We start from the raw sequence: 23,630 nt of genomic DNA, 5'->3' as shown, positions 1-23,630 counted from the left end.
TCATCCGTCTTATCCAAGAAGCTGAACGTCTTATACATCACTACGTGGTCGTATAAGAATGCCTTCCCGGAGCTGTATTCCATGCCAGCGCTACGGGCCAGCTCTTCGCTGTACACCGTTTCGTACTGTAATTCTAAGTTGGTAATAGAGTATGGGGTTGTTGTGGTAAGTGCAGTGCTTAGCCCACCAATGATGTTATTAGCATCTGCTAAAGTTACTTCAAACTGCAGTTCGGCAAGCTGTCTTGGGTAATAGACACCGTGATTCGTGATTACTTCAAAGTCCAGTGGTATGACATACTTACTACCATAGGCGGTCTTTATTCGCTTTGCGTCTGCCACTGCGGTTTCTCCGCTGCCGTCAGTAGGTTGCGTTTTCGTAGGTGTGCGGACCTTACGCAGGATAACACTACCAATTCCTTGTTCTATCCTTTGCGCGCGGTCAAAGGCTGTCAACCATAAGTCTTTGTACGTGGCATACAGATCGTACCTATTCAAATCTAATAGCGATTCCCCAGCAAACTTGATTCTCATCTTAGAAACAATGTTGCGACCCACGTTGTTAACGATAATCCTTTCGTCTGTGGGGTTTGACTGCACCGTTAGGTCAAACCTTAAAGCCAGGGTGCCAGGTACTAAGACTAGGTTATCTGTTAGGCGGGGCACGCCTACGTACAGCGTCTCCCCTGGTTTTGCGCTAGAAGGCGTGAATGTGACCCGATGAAAGGTGCGTTCTGCTTTCAGCCCGCCAACCTGCTTAGGTAATACGTTGGGATTTAACTTTGAGCTTATCATATATAATGGAAGTAGAAGGAACGGATTTTGACCCCACCACTGAGGAAGGGCAAATAGACATTAACGATGAAGAATTTGACGCATGGACTAAAGGCGCGGATACCGAGCCCCAAGTTTACGACGCAGCCTTAGAAAACGAATTCGGTAGGGGGTGGAGACGATTTAAGGCAGCCTTAAATCGCATGTGGCAATCAAGGAACCGCGGCAGCCCCGTCCCCGAGTACTTGGAACTTAAAAACACAGACGAAGCAGCCGCGCGGGAAACCGTAGAGTGGGCAATGCAAGAGCTAAGGCAACGTTATTCCCACTTTGATGCTGACGACGTAAGGCTCACGGAAAAAAAAGACAAAGTCCTCATAAGCGTCCGAGACTTAAGATTTCCCGACAAAGACCGCTGGACAAAACCACAACCCCTCTTTGATGAGGAGGGCAACGTTAGGGGTGACGTCTTGAGATTAAGAGGCTTTCAGCGTGCTACTAGAAGCATGTTAGACCAGCTGGAAACCCTGAATGAAAAGGTTGCGCTAGAAAAACGCGTCGAGGAACTACAAGAAACGTTAAAAGAAAGGGAGGAAGAATACGCAAAGCAAACTCAGCTAATTGTCGATGCTGAAAAGAAGTTCGGCAACGAAAGAATGGTAGAAATGAGAAACCAGTTGGATAAAACCCTGCGCGAAAGAGATAAAGCACAAAGGGACTTAGAAGAAGCTCAAAGCTCTGGCACCTCAACGGAAGCGCTGCGGGAAACGTTAAAAGAAAGGGAGGAAGAATACATGAAGCAAAACCAGCGGCTCGCCGACGCACATAGGAGGGAGGTCGAATTCAAAGATCAAGAAATAAGGGAGCTGGTAGACCAAAGAACCAAAATTCGTCGCGAAAGAAACCAAACCCAAAGGGCTCTTAACCTTGCCCTGCAGGAGTTGGACTTAACAAGAGACGACGCTAAGGACCTACAAACTACCATAGCTGGCTCTTTGGTGGAAAGGCGGCGGTTAATGGCTGAAATTAATACTAAGGAGGAACAAATCCGGCAAAGAGATCAGGCCATCGAAGACCTGGAGGGACAAATAGAGCGGCAGCAGGAAATAATCAATGACCAAACTCGTCCCGAAGAGGAAAGGGAGGCAGCACAAAGGGAATTAGAAGCCCTTCAGGAAAGAGTCGCGGAATTACAATCGCAAAAGGACAACCTGGAAAGAGAATTGGGGCTTACCACCAAGGAAAAGGTAAAAAGAGCTCTGGTAAAGTATGGTATTCCGCTGGCATTTGCGGTCGCTATTTCAAGCGTAGTAGGAGTCATCCTATCCGCGCTTAAGGCTACGGGCGCGGGCGTAAAGAAATTAGGTAATGGGCTGACGGACTTGGGAAAAAAGATGGCAGCCGGTCTTCCTGGGCTGCTGGGTTCGGTTGTTTCCTTGGCACTTAGGGCCGGCGGAGAACTGTTGAAGTTCGTGGGGAATAACATTTGGATCCTCGTAGTAGCTATTGGAGTGGTACTCCTGAAGAAGATGAAGGGTTAATCTTATCTTTATGTATTACTGGCGGCTTATCGTCGTCAGCCGCCCCTCGGGGTGTTCTCGACTGGGGATAAGTAAAGATAGTATTCACACCGCCTTGATAATGCGGTAACAAGGGTATGGCGGTCATGGTGCTAATGGGTTTATGGCTCCAGGTCTCGTTGGGGGCTGCAGCGCCACCGCTGACGTAATTTATCCTTACGTTGCCATCGTGGGATAGAATTTGCAGCTTGGCATATTGACAGTTGGCTATCATATGAAAAGTAACCGGCGTTAAGTCTTCGGCACTTAGCGGAGGGGGCTCAGACGAGAAGTGAACCTGGTCCCTATTGTTAACTTTTTTTCTGTAAAGCGGCAATGGGTGGTTATTCTCGTCAACGAATCTAAGCCCCACGTTTGCACCATTACCCGTGTTAATGCTAATGGTGCATATTATTAATCCCAAGCCTCCAACTTTAACCCACATTCCAATATCAATCCACTCATTCCCTTCGCTATACGCCTTTTGATCTAAATGGCAAACGTAGTGGGTTTCCTTTACATGCGGATTCATATATTTAGAGACTAACCACCGTAAGAGTGCTAATGGTTGCGTGGTTATAAGGTTGATTTCTTTGATCATGTATGCTATTTACCACTACTACACCCGTGTCGTCTACGCGTATTTGCAGCTTTACCTTCCCGTGGCAATCGGCAACCATGTGGAAAGTCCAAACCGATAGATTTTCGGTGCTGCTGGGGTTGGGTTCTACGGAAAAGTGTACGGGCTCTCTATTATTTGTCTTCGTGCGCATTGGTTGTAATACACCGTTTGTGTCAAGAAACCTAAAGCCTACGTTGGCATGACTTGACGAACCAAGGCAAATGCTGCAGAGGATTAACTTCTTCCCTGAGTAGTTCAAATTCACGGACATGTCCTCAACGTCCACCCAAGAGCTCTGGTCATATTTTTTCTCGCCTGTGTAAGTCGTATAAACACAATCTGTGCCGCTTACATAAGGGTTCATCATATAATTAAGCCATTATGTCAATAGCATCAAAACTGGTTAACATTATGTTACCCTTTCTCTTATAAAAGTTAATATGGTCATATATAGTATGAAATACTATTGTGTATACGTAATCTTTCGAATATGGGGTAAACGTATAATTATTACCATGAAACCCCGCCCCATTTGAGTTAGTCTGCGTCCAACCACCTGGAATCATGCTAACCACATACGTATATGTCCAATTTTTTCGGTTTCCATCTAATACGAACTCCAACGCAAAGATCTGAAAATCTTTTGGGTGCTTCACAACACCGTCTACAGTTACGGTTCCTCTGTAAGTGTGATCACCATCAGACACATCAACACCAGTAAGATCAAATCTGTATCTTCTTGCCTTGGGCCCTGCGAGACCTCGTAATCCTGTGTCTCCTTTGGACCCCCGCGCTCCGGTGTCTCCCTTATCACCTTTAGGACCCTGCAGTCCGGTGTCACCCTTATCCCCTTTAAAACCCCGTTCTCCCTTATCACCTTTGTCTCCTTTAGGAGCTCTTTTATCTGTGTGTGGGTTGCTTACATCCATATATAATAACCCAGACCAACTGCTGTGACCACCAAACCCACTTTTAAGACTTCGTGGTCATATTCTTCCTCTTTTTTAGGTGTTCTTCTTACCATCGTATTCTTAGGTGTAATCTTTGGTGGCTTTTCTACGTGCTCCTTCTTTGGCTTCTCCACGAAATGGGGAATGTTCCTAAGAGTGTCAGAGTTCACGTCATTCACCCCAAACTTCATATCCTTAGTAGCTCGTTGAAGTTTGTTGTTGTAACCCACGACGGAATCGGCGTTGATGACCAAATTACTTGGCATTAACCAACAACCAGGACTCAAGGCATAATCCAGTCTAACCTTTGATTGCTGCACCGCAAGTTGATATCTTTGAACTGACTTAGAAATCTCATTCTCGATAACAGCGCTTTCGAAGAGGACAAGGAATACTTGTTGCGTTTCCTGTGACGCACCGGAGGCATCTACGATGGGGCTGCGAGTGCTAACCTGGGCCCCTAGAATGCAGTAAACAAAGGCTTCAATACTTCGGTTAATCCTTGCTTGGTTCTTCAACCCAATACCTTTCGCGGCAAAGAAAGGCGTCCACGGAGTTCTCTCTTTGCTTTCTATGAAATAAATCAAGTTGCCTTTTGATGCTCTACCTCCAAGGTCAGAGAATTCCCATTGACTTGGGTATCCCATGCCCGGAGTTTCTATGCTGGCTCCGACATACGAAGCATAAGTGTACGTTTCTCCTAAACCATGTGCGGCGCCTTCTTTGTTGCGGAAGTCAGGATTGGTGAGCTTGAATTCATTCTTTAATCTCTCCCATGCGACTTTGTCATATTTGTTATCCTTCGGCTTAAAGATAGTGTCACTAGGAAGCGGCGCTCCTAACTCAAACAATATCCTACGAATAGTAAAAGCAACATGGAATCGCAGGAAAGGAATATGGAACATGTCCGCGGCTATACCATATCCTTTAGTAGCAGCCCAGACAGCAAAGTTTAACTGCTGCGGCCAATACCGCATGTTAGGTCCTGCAAGCCATTCGCGGGCTTCTTTACCTGACGTATGCTTGATGGCAGTTTCTTTGAAGATGTCTCTGATCTTTATTTCGAAAGTCGTAGAACCCACGGGGATTTCTAAGGAGGTAACCATCTTAGCAAAGTCTTTTGCATCTTTGTTGTCGTAAAATGGGTAATCCTGGTTGGTTGGTAATAAATTCTTAGGAAAGTTAGTATGCGTTGACTCGGATTTTTTAAGTGTTGGTTCGGGCTTCGGTAGCTCATATTTTTTCAGTGGTACTGACTTAAAATCATACACATTATTTCCAAATGCGTCGTACATTAGTATATAATGGATGTTATACCTTCAGCCCCTCCACTTTATCCTGAACTTTCTAAGGATGAACCTAATGCGGAGAATTTTCGTTTAAATAAGGCAAACTTAATCCTGGCTTACTTAGAAGGGCAAGCGAAACACTACGAAGAGGTTAGAAAAAAGTATGCCAGAGCTCGAAGCATACTACATAAAATCGCGATAACTTCCGGCTCCATGTCCGTGGCTCTTACAGGCAGTGGCATTGCTACTTCTCTGACGGGCCCTGGAATGGTTGTTGGCATTCCTTTGGCTGGTGTTGGAGCCGTTTGCGGTATTGTTTCCGCTGTTATGACAGGTGTTATGAAACAATTGTCCGGTAAGATATCGAAGCATGATACACACATCGCGTTGGCAAAAGCAAAGGCTAACACCATCGCTGACTTAGTCTCCAAAGCTTTAAGAGACCGTCGCATAGACGATGTGGAGTTTTCTTTAATCCTCGCGGAGGAAACGAAATATAATGAATTAAAGTCGGGAAATAAAAAAACCATCGTGAAAGATCTGTCCGAGGAATCCCGCAAAAAGATCTACCAGGAGGCAAAAGAGGAGCTCCAAAGAAAACTCGCTCAGTAGACATCACATGGGGATTTCGGCTGCACATTTCATCTTCTCGGAATCCATTCTAACAGCGGGTGGTTGGGGTCTATTTGCTGGAATATTTCGTAAATTACGTCGGGGTAATAAGGAATATCCTTATCCAGCCGACAGAATAACCACTCGGCCCTTTGCATATCTGGGACATGAGGAATACGCCTACCGGTAATGTCAGACAAAAGATAGGGAATAGCTTTGTAATATTTCCCTAGCTTTAATTTTTTCAATGTCTTTCGTAGACTTTGCGGCGAGGGCTCTTCTAAATGGTCTATGATTTTCTTCCTTACTTCGTTGTTTAAATATACCGGATGTAAACCTTGAATATGACTCATCCAGTCCCTGAAGTATTTTATTCTCTTATATGGCGTTTTCTTACGACCTCCATTGGCATAATACTGCTCTCTGGTAGCACTTGGTACGGCATTACGAATATTCTTACCACACTCGTAACACTGTGCTGACGTGTCATCTTCTATTTGCATTTTTTTACCACAACACCAGAAACCCTTGGGCTTAGGTATGTTAACTTTGGATCTTAGGCAAATTATACAGAAGTCATTGGTGAACTTTTTACATTCATGCATCGTATATATATCGTACATTTTTTATAAACACTTATCTTTGATTCCCAACACAGCAGCAGTAAGGAATTCCCGTAAATCTGCTGTACCCGTCTTCGTAAATCCGCGGGTTAAACCCGTATATCTTTGGCATCGATCGCGAGTCCCCCTTACTGCTGCTTTTGGCTGCAACCGATTAGCCCCATGCGCAACCGTTTTTTAGTGTCGTCACGCAATACTGTGGAAGAAGCGTTGCGTGACGACTTTTAAACAGCCTTGAGCACAGGGAGCCCGGCTTTGGAATCTGTACATGAATAAAAAATAAATCAATAAAGTGCTTTGGGTTTCCTGTGTTGAGATTTGAAAGAAGACGCCAATGATAAATAAATCAATAAAGTACTTTGGGTTTCCTGTGTTGAGATTTGGTAACTTGATAGCAGATTAATGTAAGTAATTCGAGAGCAGCTTATAATTCAAATTTAACGTATTAGTGTAGTGCGTTACACTGATACGTTACGTTAATCTGCTATCAAGTTACTGGTAATACGATTACCGGAAATTCAATGTATCAGCGTCTTGTTTCAAATCTCAACACAGGAAACCCAAAGCACTTTATTGATTCATTTATTCATATACAAATCCCAAAGCCGGGCTCCCTGTGCCTTGAGGAGAGTAGCTTCGACGAAAAAAAAAAACGAAAAATAAGAAAAACCCGTTAAACTTCGTTACTTTGAAGGTTTATTAGTTTCTTACTTTCGAATTCAGTACTGGTAATTAAAACAAAGCCCACATATAATCTTGTCATTGAATTTTTCTGTACCACAAAAAATGTTTGGCCAGGAATGATCACGTGGTACAAAAAACACCTCAGCGACCGACAGACATTTTACCATTTCTGTGATTTACATAATATTTAAATTCTATCCGCTCTCCGAACATCACGAGATGTAAGGATGTTTCGATAATAAAAGCCTAGGTACCGCAAACCTCAAACTGCAGTCAGACCGCATCAAGGCGATGTCAGTCAAACTTTTGACACATAGCTAGTGCGTCATGACGAGGTTGGTGCTGAAGAGTCGACATATTGAACAAGCAATGAGTCATTGATGCTTATTGTTTCTCCGTGTTTGCAGGCGTGGCCTGGGCCCTGCTGATCCTTACCAGTTAGCGGAAAACCTAATTCTCAAGGTATAATATATATCTTAATTGAATCCGGGCTATCAAACGGCGAAAAAAAAAACTGTTTCATGGTCTACCGTAAAATAAAGCTCCCGGGGGCTAGATTGGGAGGATGGAACGGCGACTTTTCTTAGGACGAACTTACTAAAAACCCTGTCACGGCGCGGCGGGTTTACCTTTGTTTTCACTCTATACTAGGTCGTGATTGGTTAAGATAAGCTTTCTGCAAGTAGTCCCAGTTAGTGTGTCTGCACAGTAAACTTCGAAATCGCGAAACCATAGAAGTGTCACGAAAATATCGTGTAATAAGGTAGTACAAATAATGATGAATACACATAGTTCAAGTCATTTTATTTTGATTAATTCCATAACACATATTTCATTCTGCTTTTCAATAACAATACTTTCGCTAGCTTTATTTAGTAATGAAACTTTATTATACGACTATTACGTAATTTTACCTTATAAGGTCAAGAGAACTCGCAAAATATGGCACCGTATTATGCTAGTCCTGTCCCGGTTTAACCGGTTTAACCGGGACAGGAATAGCATAATACGCTCGTAACTTTTCGCAACTTTTTTCATCATCTTTCGAGGTGAAAGTGACCCAAATTTTGACCTAAATTTTCACTATGACACGAACACTGACCTAGATTTCCTAGAAATCAATTTTGAAATAGATGACAATGTTCTTTTAAAAGTTTTTGAAAACCCGCAGGATACGACAGTCGAAGTACAGAAGGACAACGAGCTCGAGACCACTAATTTCGCCGATGAAGATGAAGTATCAACATTCATAAGAGAAAACAGGAACAAAAACACTGCAAAAAAGACACATAACGATTTACAAGTCTTCTACAGGTGGGCAAAAACGATTAAAGAAACAAGAAAAATTGAAGAGATACCGCCTAATGAGCTGGACAAACTACTAGCCTGTTTTGTGGTGAAAAGTACGCAAGCAAAATGGCGATGAATTTGAACCAGATACTCTTACCTCCTATTTCCGTAGTATCGACCGCTTCCTTAGAGGACAAGGCAAACAATACTCCATTTTGCTGGATAGAGAATTCAACCGTTCTCGGGAAGCCTTGGCTTGCAAAAGAAAGGAGCTCCGTAGGTGTGGGAAAGGCCAGAAGCCAAACAAGGCACAGGGGCTGAGTACAGACCATATTCAGATATTATGGCAAAAACAACAGCTTGGCAACAATTATCCTCAAGTCCTTCTGCGTACAGTTTGGTTTCACAACACTGTTTACTTGGGTTGGAGAGCACAAGATGAGCACCATCGTGTAAGATACGGCGACTTTGAAGTCAAAACAGATGGAGAAAGAGAGTACGTGGAATGGATTAAGGAACGCGGAAGCAAAACTAGAACAGGCGAAAATGAGTCCTAAGATGTTTGCAACTGGTGGACCTCGTTGTCCAGTGAAATTATTCAAGGAGTACATTTCTCATGTACCACCAGAAATGAAAAAATCTGAATCTCCTTTCTACTTGGCAGCCATTCAAAAACCATCATCAGAGATATGGTACAAGAGACAACCACTTGGAAAGCACTCGCTGGCACAGTTCATGAAAGAGATGTGCAAAGCCGCCGGTATTGAAGGCCGTTTTACCAACCACTCGGCACGAAGAACCATGATTTCAACGCTACGAAAAGAAAACGTAGAGCCTCTGAATATAATCGCCCTGGCTGGCCAGAGAAACCTAAAGTCTTTGGATAGTTATTCAGAAGCGTCAACAGAGCAACAGCACGTTATGTCTTCCAAATTAAGTGAGCACATCGAAGGAAGAAAACTAACGAAAGATTCGGCCTTGAGTCCTAAAGTACCGCTTCAACTTTCCAGTACTCTGACATCCAATCCATTAGAGCCTGCAGAACAGCCAGAATCCAATCAAAGCATGTTTTATGGAGCTGTTTTCAATAACTGTTCTATCAACTTTGGTAGAGATCATCATGCTTTGGCGGTTAAACCATCCCCCAGTTTTAAGAAGAAATTCAAGAGAATTGATCCATTAAACAGCGACGATGAGCTATAAGAACTAGTGAACTCACTAAGCTTTTTTTTTTTTTTTTTTGCTGGAATTCGTCTTCATGATTCTAACTTTTCAAAACTTTTGATTGTTAGTAAACTTATTTTGAATCGATGCGAAGTGTAATTTTACGAAGATCATATCTAGTTTGACGAGTTTCATGTCAGTTGTCATGTAATTTGCCTATTGACCAATAAGATTAAAGGCACTTAATGGGTTTCCTTGTGTTTACGTTTTTTCTGAGATAGCGTGCGGACCTTGAAAACTCAAAAAATACTGATAAACTCGCTCAAAAAGGGACAAATACATATCAATTTTCAATGTCGTATAATAAATAACTTATTTGGGTTTTTTCCCGTAATACGGGCTGATATTTTACTCATTACTCGTATTTTTCCTCGTCCCTACGGGACTCGGAAAAATACATTCGCAACTCGTAAAATATCAGCCCGTATTACGGGAAAAAACCCAAATAAGATATAAATCTTTGCAAACAGTCAAAACAGTAAGCTATTTATCTTTGATCTAGATATCCTAATTACACTCATGTGACGTCATCGTTGAAATGTGCTTGTTGTTTATTTCAACGTGATTTGACCGTTTTTTATTTTTCGTGAAATGTGAAAGTGCCATTTTCATTATTTCGTGAAATCTAGATCTTTATATTATCCGTGAAAAAGGATTCGTAGCCCTTAGACTTTAGACTTTTATTAGACTTTTATTCTTCACACACAATGTTACAAGAAAACAAAGAAAATTGAATTAATTACAATGATATGAGTTAAGTATTATAAGAATAATATGGCTAAATATGAAATAATTAATGTGCAAATATTAATACAGGCTTAAAGAAAATAAACAAGTGGAAGTGAAGCGAGTAGATAAAATAATAACTAAGACTTGATAAATGTAATTATGTTTGAGTATTGAATAGATGCCCTTCCCTTCACTCACCCTCCTCCTTTACCACCCTTCACCATATATACTCACACTAATAATAATTCTCATCATATTGCCAATCGCTTACACCACCAGCATCGTATAAACTTTGCCTTTCTGCTTTCAAATCAGCATAACGCTTGATCTCCTTGCAAACTCTGCATTTCTGTTCACCATTTCGCAACTGTATTTTACTAAATTCTTCGTTTGGAAAAAGCCGTTGGCATTTGGTGCATTGAGTAGTAGCATGAGGAAAATCAAGCGTTCCTTTCTCGGGTATTATATCCAGTGGAAGATATGCATTCTTTTCGAAGCCGTCGAACCTTCTTTCGGCTTTACTGCGCAACATATTAGCATAGCGCTCAGAGGCAATTCTCAGTCGAGGAAGCTCTTTGTCTTTGGCACTTTTCAGCTTTTCGTACAGTTTAAACATCTCTAGAGTATCAACAGCACAGTAGCGAAGCAAGGTGCCTGGAAGTGGCCGACGTTTCCACAGTTTGTCGTTCCATTTTAGCAGCTCTTTGACTTCATCTTTTGTTTTGAGAACATTTTCATTTTCGATATAAAGTTCGATGCATCGACGAAAACCATAAATATTCTCAACTTCATGTTCTCTCTGACTGCGACGTCGTTGGAATCGTCTGTTTCCTGTCGACTGCGCTCCAGATGCAGAGCTTTCTCTTCTGTACATAATCTCAAGTAGTTGAACATCCAAAACTCCAGTCAACTTGACTTGAAACTGATGCCAAAGACTATCTGCATCTTCTCTGCAATCAAACATCAACTTCTCTCTCGACTTGTCTTCCAGGATTTCACGAAGGCCTTCGTCAAACACCGCTTGCTTCAGAACTGTCACATCAAATATGTAGGCTTTCTCTTCGGTGGCCACGGTAATAATTGTTAGCTCTCCTTTCCTACTCAGATTGACGCCTTCGCCTTGACGCTGTAGATAGCTAGGAAAGCGTTTGATTCACAGCTTCTTAATTCGCTCAAAGATTCCTTGAGACTTGCTTCCGTGTCAACCAATTTGTAGTTTTGTGTATTATTACACGCCATCTCAATCTCATTGAGCGATTATTCTTTCAGTCTTCTGAAATTATAGAGGAAATTTGCCAAAAATTAGGCTTGTTATATCAAAGTATTGGTAACAACGAATTTGAACTAATTCCTAGAACTGCGTAGACTTCACAGCTACTGGACTTCGACGAAATGCAGCTTTGAAGTGTGACGTCGATCGTATGGGACTAACGACTTCCGGGTCCAATACAAACTGTAGATTTATAAAGATGTTTATATTTTTATTCATGACAGGATTAGTGTTGTCCACAGTTTCAATTTTTTCAGGTGGAGACTAAATCATTGAGAACTAGACCATGGTTCCAGGGTAAGCTGGGAGACCTGGAGGACCTGGTTTCAACACGCATGGAGGATTTAGTTGGTTGAGCTTACAAAAATACTGATAAAGTATTTCGTGACGTCTCGGAGTAATGATAAACCAGATCCTGGTTGGGACGGTTTACTAGTATCAGGGTCTCTATAAAAGAATCTAAAGGAGAAGTAAAAATAAGTTGAAAAATTCCGAACGACAGTGTTAAAAGCCGTTTACAGGCAAAGCGTTTATTGCCGTATTCATCAGTAGTATAGGATATGGGGGTTCTGACGCACTTTTGACTCGGAATTACCCGGGTATTATAGGGGTCAATTGGAATTACGCGGGTATTAGTGCGGTTATGAGCCGACGCAATAGGATATAATAAGTATATAATGAACTGTGAAGAATGTAATAGAAGTTTTAAGACAGCAGCGGATTTGAAGAAACATTTAAAGATGAAAATAAAGTGTATGAGGAGCTATGACTGTAAGTGTGGTAAAAAGTTTCCAACTAAGGTAAAGTTGTTTTGGCATTGTCAGGATTGTAAGTATGATTACGATGATTTAAAGAGTTCTTGGTATTAAGGATTTAAAATATATCTCATATATAGATGGAATCGCAAAGCAACTTCGAAACGGTGTCGATACCAGGTAACGGTGAAATCGATGTTCGACAGTTTTGGCGACAGTCAGACAAAGAAATTAAGAACACGCTGAGGAAAGGTCTAGGAGACCTAGGGGCTCTAAAAGCAAGCATAATGGTGCAAGTAAGCCTATCCAAAGATGAGGTAATGACGACAGCAATGCTGCGTTCGAAGTCGCTGGTAATATTAGAGTCAACGAACTTTAGCAGATCACTAAGTGAGGCACTGGAGGCAATTATGGAGTCACTGTCCAACTACACCAAAGAAGGATCAGGGTGGACAGTAGAGGAGGTCGAAGGAATGGAAATAAGCATGGCAAGGTACGTACCTATTCGAGGCGGCAGCTATGTACCTTTACCGACTTGGGTGGAAAGGAAAAAGGCTATTGTGAACGTAAAGAACACCGATAATAGATGCTTTATGTGGGCAATTAGGTCTGCACTTTACCCAGTAGAAAAAGATCCCTGCAGACCAAGTAAATATCCAGTAGACGACTTGGAGTGGGAAGGTGTAGAATTCCCAATGCAGTTGATTGATATACCAATATTTGAGGAACTGAATGACGTAGCTATAAATGTGTACGGCGTAAGGGATCAGACGATCGTACCGCTGGTGTTATCCAAAAGCAAGAATAAGAGAGTGCACCTGTTTTACCACGGAGGGCACTACTCGTGGATTAAGCACCTTAACAGACTATTTTACAGACATACGAAGCACAAATGTAAGAAGTACTTCTGCGACTGCTGCCTATTACCATTTAACACATTAAAGGCTATAAAGGAGCACGCGGAAATATGTCGAGGGGCAGAGGAAGTAGCGCAACGAATACAGCTGCCAGCAGATAAGGGGCTGTTTTATTCAGATCACAAAAGACAGGAAAGGGTGCCTTATGTTATTTATGCGGACTTTGAGGCCATAATTACAAAGGAAGACCAGGAAAATGGGGCTACAAAGAGACTAGGATTGCATGAAATATGTTCATACGGCTACATAGTCGTAAGATCAGACGGGCAGACTAACGGGCCGGTTATTTACAGGGGAAAAGGCGCGGCAAATGGGTTCTTAGAGGCCCTGCAGGAGGAGGAAAAGGAAATACGATGTAAACTAAGACGCAGAAAAAGGCCTTTGTTAAGCGAAGAAACGCGATCGAAGTACGCGAAGGCCAAGAGTTGCCACGTATGTAACCAGTCTTTCCTAAGGTTTGGTAGACAGGCTAAAAAGGCTTGGGACGACGACGGCAAGTACCTGGGAGAAGCGCACTTTAAATGCGGAAGGTACGCAAAAAAGGGTGAAAGGCCCGGTAAACCATCTACTCACTGCTTTCACTGTAATAAGGTATTCGTAGAAGACTTTTATGAGGACAAAGTAATGGACTGCTGCTCTTTAACCGGCAATTACATAGGTGCTGCACACTGGAAGTGTAATTCGCGAATTGACCCAGAAATGGAAATACCAGTGTTTTTTCATAATTTAAGGGGTTACGACAGCCACTTGCTTCTTCAGGGAACAGATGGAAGTGGCATAAAGTGCATACCAAACAATAAGGAAAGATACATGTCAGTTACTGTAGGTAAGTTAAAGTTTCTGGACTCACAGCAGTTTATGGCGGACTCACTGGCGAACTTGGTGAAATACAATACCGAATTCCCCATTTCGAGTGAATATGACGCAGAAAGGAAAGGAGTTTATCCTTACGAGTACATGGATTCCTGGGAGAGGTTCGAGGAGCCTTTACCAGCTAAAGAATGCTTCTACAGCACTTTAAATGAGTCTAGCATAAGAGACGAGGAATACCAGCACGCCCTGAAAGTGTGGAAGAAACACTCATGTAAAAATATGGGTGAATACCACGACATTTACCTTAGGTCTGATGTGGTGTTGCTGGCCGACGTATTCCAAAGCTTTAGGAAGATGTCTATGGAGTATTATGGACTAGATCCAGCAAACTTCTATACTGCACCCGGGCTTTCTTGGAGCGCGCTGCTAAAGAAAACAAACGCGCAGCTAGACCTTTTGACCGAATATGACATGTACAGGTTTATGGAGGATGGAATTAGAGGCGGCGTTTGCGGGCCCAGCAGACGTTACGCGCGCGCAAATAACCCCATGGTAGACCACGACCCGGAAAAACCAACGACGTACATTTACTACCTAGACGCTAACAACCTTTATGGTTGGGCAATGTCCCAATACTTACCGGTAAGAGACTTTGAATGGGATACAGTTAAACCCATTGACTTTTACCTGAAAATAGGAAAAGAAGAGGACAAGGGCTATGTGCTAGAAGTAGATCTGGAATATCCAGAGACTTTACACGACGAACACAACGAATTTCCGCTGGCGCCAGAGGCAATAGAAATACCCTTTGCGCAGCTTTCACCACTTCAGAAAAAGATGTGTCCCGGGTATAAGCCCTACAGGAAGCTAACCATGAACCTAATGAATAAGAATAAGTATGTTGTACATTACCGCAACTTACAGTTTTACGTAAGGCATGGTATGCAGGTAAAAAAGATTCACAGGGTCCTAAAGTTTACCCAGGAGCCCTGGATGAAGCCATACATAGACTTTAACACCACGAAGCGAACTGCCGCAAAGAATGACTTTGAAAAAAATCTATTTAAGTTAATGAATAACAGCGTATTTGGAAAAACCATGGAAAACATACGCAAAAGAGTAACAATAAAAATAGCCAGCACTAAGGAGGAAGCCGAGGAATACGTCTCTCAACCGGGATTTGTTAGGTACGTAAAAATGCTAAACTTCTACGTAATTCACATGAAGAAGGCAAACCTGCTCCTAAATAAGCCGGTATACACAGGCTTTGCCGTATTGGATTTGTCGAAGCTCCTAATGTACGAGTTTTATTACGACAAACTAAAGCCAAAGTACGGGAGCAAGTGTCACCTGCTTTACACGGATACAGACTCGCTAATACTAGAGGTACAAACAGAAGACATTTACGAGGACTGCCTGTCCGACATAGACGAGTATGACACAAGCGGATATCCAAAGGACCACTTCCTTTACTCGACGAAAAACAAAAAAGTTATCGGAAAAATGAAGGACGAAATGCTGGGTAAGCCAATAGTTGAATATGTTGGTCTAAAGCCGAAAATGTACAGTGTGCTTAAATTAGACGGCGTAGAAAAGAAGGCAAAAGGCGTAAAAAAGTACGTAGTTAAAAAGGACATAACCCACGAGTCCTACTTGGACGTACTAAAGACTCGCAAGGAAAAGCGTCACAAAATGAATAGCCTGCGCAGTTATGGGCATCAGATCCATAACGTTACGCAGGAGAAGGTGTCACTGTCTGCATTTGACGGTAAGCGATGGATGTGTGATGACGGAGTGCATACGATAGCATTCGGACATCACACGATAAGCAGTTCTTCTTTGACGAACCCACGCGTGGGACCATCATGAAGATAATACAAGATGGGCTGGCCCTTCTTAGCTATCGCACTTCGGATCTGGTAAGTTTCCAAAGACCAATTAGGATCCGTAGCTCTTTTGGATCCTCCTTCTAATTCACCCGGCTCGTAGAGATATCGAACCGTGACATTACCTAATTTCTTTTCATGGGGGAAGACCGCCCTTGAACTTCTGACGTAGGACTTGTGTTCCACGTGTTTCTTTTTTATGGCATCCTTGGGTTTTATTCCCGTAGCCCTGGCCGCCTCGTTGTTCAAAGCCGCGACGACCTGGGGGAGCCTCTGAGTCCATTCCCTATTGCGTTTGGAGGGATCTTCCAGCTCTTTCCAATACTGGTACCCAAAGAGACGCTCGGCCAGGGTCTTATTGAATCTTTCGACAATGCTTTGACCCCTGTGGTACTCTGCTTTAGCTCTTCTAATCTTGGTGTCGTGGTCTTTCAGGGTCTTGGTAACCACGCCCATGAACTCTGTCCCCGCATCCACTTGCAGCAGCTTAGGCCATTTCAAGACGCGCTTATAAATCCTACCTAGGGCTTCTGCGACTTCTCCAGAATCCTTGCTGGTTATGGGTTCGGCGTCATTGTATCTGCTTGCGATATCCACTACGGTCAAAGCGTATCTATAGGTCTTTCTTCTCACCTTATCGTGCGGCAAGAAAAGCAAATCTGCCTGATGAACTTCATTGGGGGTATTTACGGTAAAGCTGGGCCTGGGAATGTACTTGGGCACGGGAAGATAAACCTGCCAGAGGGTTTCTTTTTTCAACCAGTTCTTAGCTGCTTCGTCTGATACCCTGGCCGCGGTCGCGAGTTTCTTGATAGCTGACGCTCCTCTCCAATAGCCTTCAGGCCCATAGTAAATCCTTTTGAGTTTGTCCTCTACGCGGCCCATTATATGAATTCCAGGACGAGATTGATCTTACGTCCGTTAAAATCCACCGTCTTTCCGTCCACTTTAATGGTGATGTTTATGCTTTCTACCAAATTAGACAAGTCATAGCTTAAAGAAGTGGGGGTGTATTCTACTGGGTCAAATGGATTACCCTTGGGTAGAAACTTGGACATAAGAGAAGACTTTTCTCCATTGTTGTAACTATGAACTAAATCGCAATAGACTTCGTAAGAGGATGCGACTTTCCATTTCACGTCATATGTACTGCCGCTATTTATCGTGGTACTAGTAAGGCCCAGGAGTTCTACCAATGAACTGTCCTTTAGATTGGCGCTCCCATTATTTTTCTTGAATGTCATTTCATGGGGCAATCCTGTGGTAAGAGTATATCCATGCTTTGCTAGCTCCTTAGCCAGTGTTATTGGGGTGTAATGGGAATCTGGTATTTTTGGTTTGGTGCCGGAAGTTCCGATGACAAAGCCATTAATTAAATTATACCAAGAATTGTACAAAGAGCAACTAACCAACCGAACCTTACAGGCTTTGATGGGAGGATTCAAATACGTGGTAAAGTCATTCTTGTCGCTTTCCAAAAAGACGATCATTATATTAGATACGCCAAAGCCGCGCCTCCGGCCAGCCCTGCGACTCCTACAAAGACCAATTCATTGTCTTTTTGTTTCTTAGAAGGCTGGTAGTAATTCTTGAACTGAGGCTTTTTCATTCTAAAGTCGGGGTGTGCTTGCGCATAAAGTTTGAAGGCGTAGTCTGTGTTTTCGAAGTTCTTGTCTGCCTGCATTTTGTCTTGGTAGTTCTTATCCAACCAATCCCTGTAAGCTTGTCTTTTTTCATTCCAAGCTGCAACGTCCCTTTGATATTTCTCCAGCGCTAAGTCGTGTCTCTTTCTTTCGGCGGCACCGCTTTTGTCGCCTCTAACTAATCTATCCAAATATTGACCGCCATAATTAGCTCCTGTAAATGCTAAAGCTGCAATGACTCCACCTGCGACTAAGCTAACCATTATACATTAGGTAGGTACTTTTCCTTCCGTAGATAATCCTTTACCATGATAGCCCCGCCAACGGCAGCGGTCATCTTAGCAAAATTAGCGAAGCTCTTGCTTGGGTCTTCAGTAAAGTCTTCTTTGAGCACTTTCTTACCTACCCAACCAATACCCGCAACGATGGAAGTAATGATAGCTGCTTCTTCAACAGTTTTCAATAACGCGGTTGACATTATATTACAAAGCGAGAAGGTTATTACTCCATTTCAGGGATTTTGCTCCTTCTCGCGGGCGGCTCCGTAGGCGTGTAATGCGCTGGCTCCAATTTCACCCCTGACTTTGCTGCCCGCCATTGTAAGTAGAGGCTGCCTGCTGCTATAGCAATTCCTATCGCGCCGATGACGTAGCCGGGATTAATGAAGGATTCCTCTTCTCTTTCCTCCACCTTTTCTTCTTTTTTGGCTTTGTTCTTCCTGTTCATCTCCGCGAGCTTCTTTCCGGCAGCAACTCTGCCTGGAGATTTAGCCTTGGTGATTCGTTGCTCCTCTTGAGGCTGCTCTACCTTCGACTCTGGTTCACTCATTTATATCTAAGGACTTGAAGGAATTGATAAGTAACTTAAGACGACTTGACTAAGTACTTAAGGATGACTTAACTAGGTACTTGAGGCGGCCTGGGTAATTCCCGCGAATGACTTGACTAAGTACTTGATAAGTCACTTGCAGGTACCTCAGCAAGTGCTGCCTGGAAGACCTTTTCGACTTCTCTGTCCTTCTTGAAGTCCTTCCAAGATGTTCCTAAGGAACCTAGTACCTCCTTCAAGTCGACATGCTGAGCTACGTGAAGTGCCGCAGAGGCGACTGCCATTAACTTACCGCACTTCAAAGACAACCACCCACAGGTTATCTTAAGTTCTTGGGATATGACATAGTCATCTCTTATGTCCTTCTGTAGTTGCTCCACATCGTCTATAGGCAGTGCAAGTCCAAGCAATTTAGTGGTAAGTCGGATAGCGGAGTCTGCGACGGCGTCCGTGGTCTTACTTGCGAGGGCAGCCTCGTACCTCTTATGGAGCTTCTTAACCTCCTCTTCTGACAACTTATTAACCTGCTCATGGGTAAGTTCCTTGCCTATCATTTCTTTGCACTTCCCCGAAGACACAAGGATGTTAAGTTGTTCCTTAAGGTTACTTTCATCTAACTGTGTGGGGACTTCATCTAAGAGCTGCTCAATCTCCATATACATTAGGAATCATAGATTCCAACCGTGTAGGGAAACCTCAAAGAGAAGATCATCTTGGAATGTTGGTGCGTTTTTAAATGCCTCATGTATTCATGCAACTGTTCCTTGGATATCTCACCGCCGTAGTCGCTTAAGATGGTTTCCAGGTCAGACTTACTGGGCGTGTAGAAGACGACAAGCGATCCTATGTTTTCCCTAAAGGGCTTAGAGACACTGGTAAGCTGCTGGGAAAGCAACCAAACGCTGATATTGTCGTGTCTACCGCTGAAGGCGAGCTTCACTAATTCGGAGGTACGTTTTTTTACGTCGTCCCCGCAGGCAATGTCATCCAATATGAGGAGCGTCTGTGTATCCTTAGGGAATTGCTTATGCCAAAACTTAAGGTGGCTGGATAACTCGTTAGGATCTAAGATATCTACGAAGAAGTCGTCATCGTTCACTCCTATGCCTTCCCAGGTGCGGTTATTTACGTAGGTGGGGCATAATAGCACAATATAGTCGAAACGGTATCTAAAGGGTCCTAATAGCTGCTCCACGACGAATTGGGTCTTTCCGCAGCCGGTGGGTCCTACTATCAAAGCGTTACAAGGTATGTGATCTGGATTCATATATAGATGGAGCCAGTGGAAGCAGTAAGAAGGATTGCCGCCGACGCAAAGGATAAAAAAGACACCATAGAAATGCAAAGGGAAGAGATAGACCGGTTAAAAGAGCGCGTACAGGAATTGTACGATGAAATGTGCGGTCTGAAGCGTGCAGAACGGTTTGGCGCGCTTTTGACAATGGCGGGTTGGGCTAAGGAGTCCATTAAGGACTTCATTCAATATCCCCCATAGATATATGGACTGCACTACGTGTGAACTACCTGCTGACTGCATAATCCCTCCCAAAACACCGATAACCAAACCGTGTAAAAAATACACCTGCCGTCACTGTAATAAGGTATTCTCTGAAGAAGACTTCGTTGGACATTGGTGTCCCGCGGATACTAAAGCACAAAGGACTTTAAACGACGCTCGAGAAGAGTAAGAGACCGCAAAGAAGATCTTACTAAGCCCCGGCAAGAGGAATTAGCATAGGTCTTTCTTTTTTATTGTTATTTTGTTAAATGCCGCAAAGAGGTCTCAAGCAAGGACCTATTGTTAAATTGTTAAATCGAAGAATGGTTAATATGATTATCTTTTTGCTGGTTTCAACAATGAGAAAGAATGATACCTAATCTTTTAATGGGAGCTTAACAAAATAACAAGAAATAATAGACCTATCCTAAAACCCTCTTGCTGGCATTTAACAATTTAACAATAAAAAATGAGGTATATATAATGAAGTGCATGCAATGCGATAGAGCCTTTAGTAGCAAGCAGCGACTGCAATACCATCTTTCCAAGAAAGTCTGTCAAAAGACCATCAGCACTGTTTGTGGCGACTGCGGTAAGGAATTGTCCACCGTACAGGCCCTACGATATCACCGCGAGCATAGAGTCTGCCTTAAAGGCCATTGCCACCGATGCGATGAACCCCTCTTTGAAGAGAACTGGCATAAATACCGCTGCCGACGTTACCACCTCGAAGAAGTCGTCTGTGAAACCCACGGCGATTTAGCAGAGCGATGTTGCCCCCTTGAAACCAGCCGGGCTTTAGTGCTGCGTAAAAAAGAAATAGACCAAGATTTCGTATGCTTTGACGACTACGAAGGAGTAAGATGGGAGAACCGAGAACACTGGGACGGCATTTGCGATAAATGTGGTTGTCAACGCAGCGGTCAACATATTTGGTGTTGCCTGTACGAAGGTCCCAAGCCTTTAGACCATTACCTTGCAATACGAAAGGCTTGGAAAAATGAGAAAGATATATGATTCCTCAAATCGCAGCGTTCATAGGAGGAGCCTTGATTACGATATCGATCGATTTCATGTCGGAAAAAATGAGGCCCGACGTAGCAGACCAATACCTAGAAGCCCATGAGGACGACTAATCACACAATGGATTAGCCTCCGCCTTTCTTTCAACGTCGAACTTCCATCGACCGTTGACTTTACCATAGCTACGTACGTGAGTGTACTCTTCGCCTTGCAGTACGTACCGTACGCAGTCAGGAGCCCATAAACTGTACTCTTGGCTGCCGTCTAAGAGGACCAACCTTAAACGGTTAATGTCCTCGAAGACGACGTAATTTTTTATTTTGTATGAAATGCCTTGTATTAATTCGCGCCAGTGAGTTTGTTCAACTATCATTATATTTATGAAATATCCTTCGGTGCGTTCGTAGCGTCTCCTGTGACTTGAAAGCCTTAACGCAGCCAGGACAAGGTATGCGAATGCCGTCGACGTAACGGTCGATTTCCCTGCAGATCAGATCGTAATCGTTGCAAACCATCGTTAAGTATCCATTCATTTCATATTGCGTCAATACCGCTTTTTGTTTGTCGGACAATACGCCGTTACCCTTTGGCGTCTTCAGTTCCAGACATAACCCATTGTATTTTTTATGGGAGTTAAGAATTAGGATGTCGGGTTGACCTGCCTGGTAGCCCTTTTGCCAGCACGTTATCCTTTTACTGGCGGTATCTTGCAATTCCCCGAGTCCAGGTGCTAATAACAGCGTAGGGTGAAACCGGCGTATGTAATCGATGACCTTCTTATGTAAGTCAAACTCATTCTCGATCTTGAAGACCAACTTATTTGGGCCATCCAACGAGTACTTTCCCGTCTTCCTTAACGTAGGTAGGACATCCTCGAAGATCCAATCTTGAAATGCCTCTGCTGTCGGTAGCTTGGAGCTAAATATTAACTGATACAAACCAGATTCCGTCACGTACAGGGATTGTGGGTGTGAACCAGAAGGGAGGCGATTCACCTCTATTCTAAATTCACTAAGCCTCTTCTTATGCTTATCCCGCACGTGGACTTTAATAGCATCTTTGGTGTCTGCGTAACCTAATGCCTTTGCTACCTCTTTCGCCTTAAAGTACAGCTTGTCGCCTTGCACTATGCATTGCAGTTTAGTTTCGTTGTTTTCAAATACGCGGAGCATATTATACGTAAGGGATATTTTTATCCTTTCTTGGATGAGGGAGCGCAGCGCATTAATATGCAACACTCTTTAGCTGATTCATTTCTACACTCAACTGGGCGTCAGACACCACGAAGATGTATGCGTTGATCTTATCTGAGTCGCTCGCACTGGCGTTTAAGTCACGCCTGATTTCCAGGGTAATGCCGTCCTGGGTATTTACCAAACGCAATCCCTGTCCATGTAAATCCTCGTCGTTGGTGGTTCGCATGTCAATCCACAGCGCATACTTATTGGTAAAGAACTCTCCGGGTGCAACTTGATCCCCAAACTTTCTTTTTACTTCCCTGTAGATGTCTGTGGGCTTCATTCCCTGCGAATACACCTTATTTGGAACCCCATTAATGCTAATCCCGACGTTGGTAATGCCAGGGTTATGAAAGGCTTCAGAATCGCGCTTACCGGCTTCATAAGGCTTAATAAATACCAACATCAGCCCCGTAAGACTACGACGTGGTAAATTAATGCTCTGAGTAATTACCGCGTCTGTCTTATCCAGGAAACTAAAGGTTTTGTACATTACCGCGTGGTCGTACAAGAAAGCCTTTCCAGCACTGTATTCCATGCCAGCGCTGCGTGCTAGATCTTCGGAATGTATGGTTTCATACTGCAATTCCAGGTTGGTAATGGCATATGGAGGAATACTTCCCGACAACGCAGTGCTTAACCCGCCAATGATGTTAGTTATGTTGGCTAAGGTCACTTCAAACTGCAACTCACTCAACTGTCTAGGATAATAAACCCCGTGGCTGGTAATAGCCTCAAAGTCCAATGGTATTACGTATTTAGTACCATAGGCTGTCTTAATGGCCTTTGCATCTGCCACTGCGGTTTCTCCGCTGCCGTCAGTAGGTTGGGTCTTGGTAGGAGTCCTAACCTTACGTAAGATTGTGCTACCAATACCCTGCTCTATCTTTTGTGCCCTTTCGAATGCAGTCAACCACAGATCTTTGTAAGTGGTGTAAAGGTCATAGTTGTTTAAGTCTAAGAGGGATTCCCCGGCAAACTTTACTCGCATCTTTGAGACGATGTTGCGACCAAGGTTGTTAACGATAATCCTTTCATCTGCGACGGTGGGTTGCACCGTCAAATCAAACCTTAAAGCTAAGGTGCCAGGAACTAAGACTAGGTTATCTGTTAGTCGAGGCACACCTACGTACAGCGTTTCTCCAGGTCTAGCGCTGCTGGGGGTAAAGGTGACTCGGTGAAAGGTGCGTTCTGCTTTCAGTCCGCCGACCTGCTTAGGTAATATGTTGGGGTTTAACTTTGAGCTTATCATATATAATGGAAGTAGAAGAAACGGATTTCGATCCCACCACCGAAGAAGGTCAAGTCGACATTAACGACGAAGAATACGACGCATGGACTAGAGGCGCGGAAACCGCTCCTCACGTTTACGACATGGCCTTGATAAGCAGGTATGGTGATAGG

At 43.4% G+C, this 23,630-nt stretch overlaps 2 protein-coding genes across 2 annotated transcripts; one reads left to right on the top strand and one right to left on the bottom strand.

Annotated features, from left to right (window-relative positions):
* Positions 1-9,842: 9,842 nt before the first annotated feature.
* Positions 9,843-11,738, bottom strand: LOC116307971 (uncharacterized). Its single transcript, XM_031718306.2, has one exon. The coding sequence runs from the start codon at positions 11,317-11,319 to the stop codon at positions 10,591-10,593; it is 729 nt and encodes a 242-aa protein (XP_031574166.2). The 5' UTR covers positions 11,320-11,738; the 3' UTR covers positions 9,843-10,590.
* A 564-nt stretch (positions 11,739-12,302) lies between these two features.
* LOC148907253 (uncharacterized) lies at positions 12,303-22,866 on the top strand. The gene is made up of 4 exons (XM_089036833.1): positions 12,303-12,425; positions 12,521-13,918; positions 14,057-15,856; positions 22,819-22,866. The coding sequence occupies exons 1-4, from the start codon at positions 12,303-12,305 to the stop codon at positions 22,864-22,866; spliced, it is 3,369 nt and encodes a 1,122-aa protein (XP_088892959.1).
* The last annotated feature ends 764 nt before the right edge of the window (positions 22,867-23,630 follow it).

Source organism: Actinia tenebrosa, unplaced genomic scaffold (assembly GCF_029948245.1).
Source record: "Actinia tenebrosa isolate PJP-AT-01 unplaced genomic scaffold, QUT_ActTen_1.0 PGA_scaffold4__44_contigs__length_22323623, whole genome shotgun sequence".
Lineage (NCBI taxonomy): Eukaryota > Metazoa > Cnidaria > Anthozoa > Actiniaria > Actiniidae > Actinia > Actinia tenebrosa.
Note: the sequence above shows the minus strand (reverse complement) of the source record. Positions and strands in the feature narration are given on the sequence as shown.

Bases quoted from the DNA above. Each gene is read 5' to 3' on its own strand.
- LOC116307971 (XM_031718306.2), bottom strand. From the start codon at position 11,319: ATGTTTGATTGCAGAGAAGATGCAGATAGTCTTTGGCATCAGTTTCAA.
- LOC148907253 (XM_089036833.1), top strand. From the start codon at position 12,303: ATGAACTGTGAAGAATGTAATAGAAGTTTTAAGACAGCAGCGGATTTG. The intron at 12,426-12,520 runs GTAAAGTTGTTT...TCTCATATATAG, and splicing joins GTAAAAAGTTTCCAACTAAG to ATGGAATCGCAAAGCAACTT. The intron at 15,857-22,818 runs GTGTCACTGTCT...CTGCAATTCCAG, and splicing joins ATAACGTTACGCAGGAGAAG to GTTGGTAATGGCATATGGAG.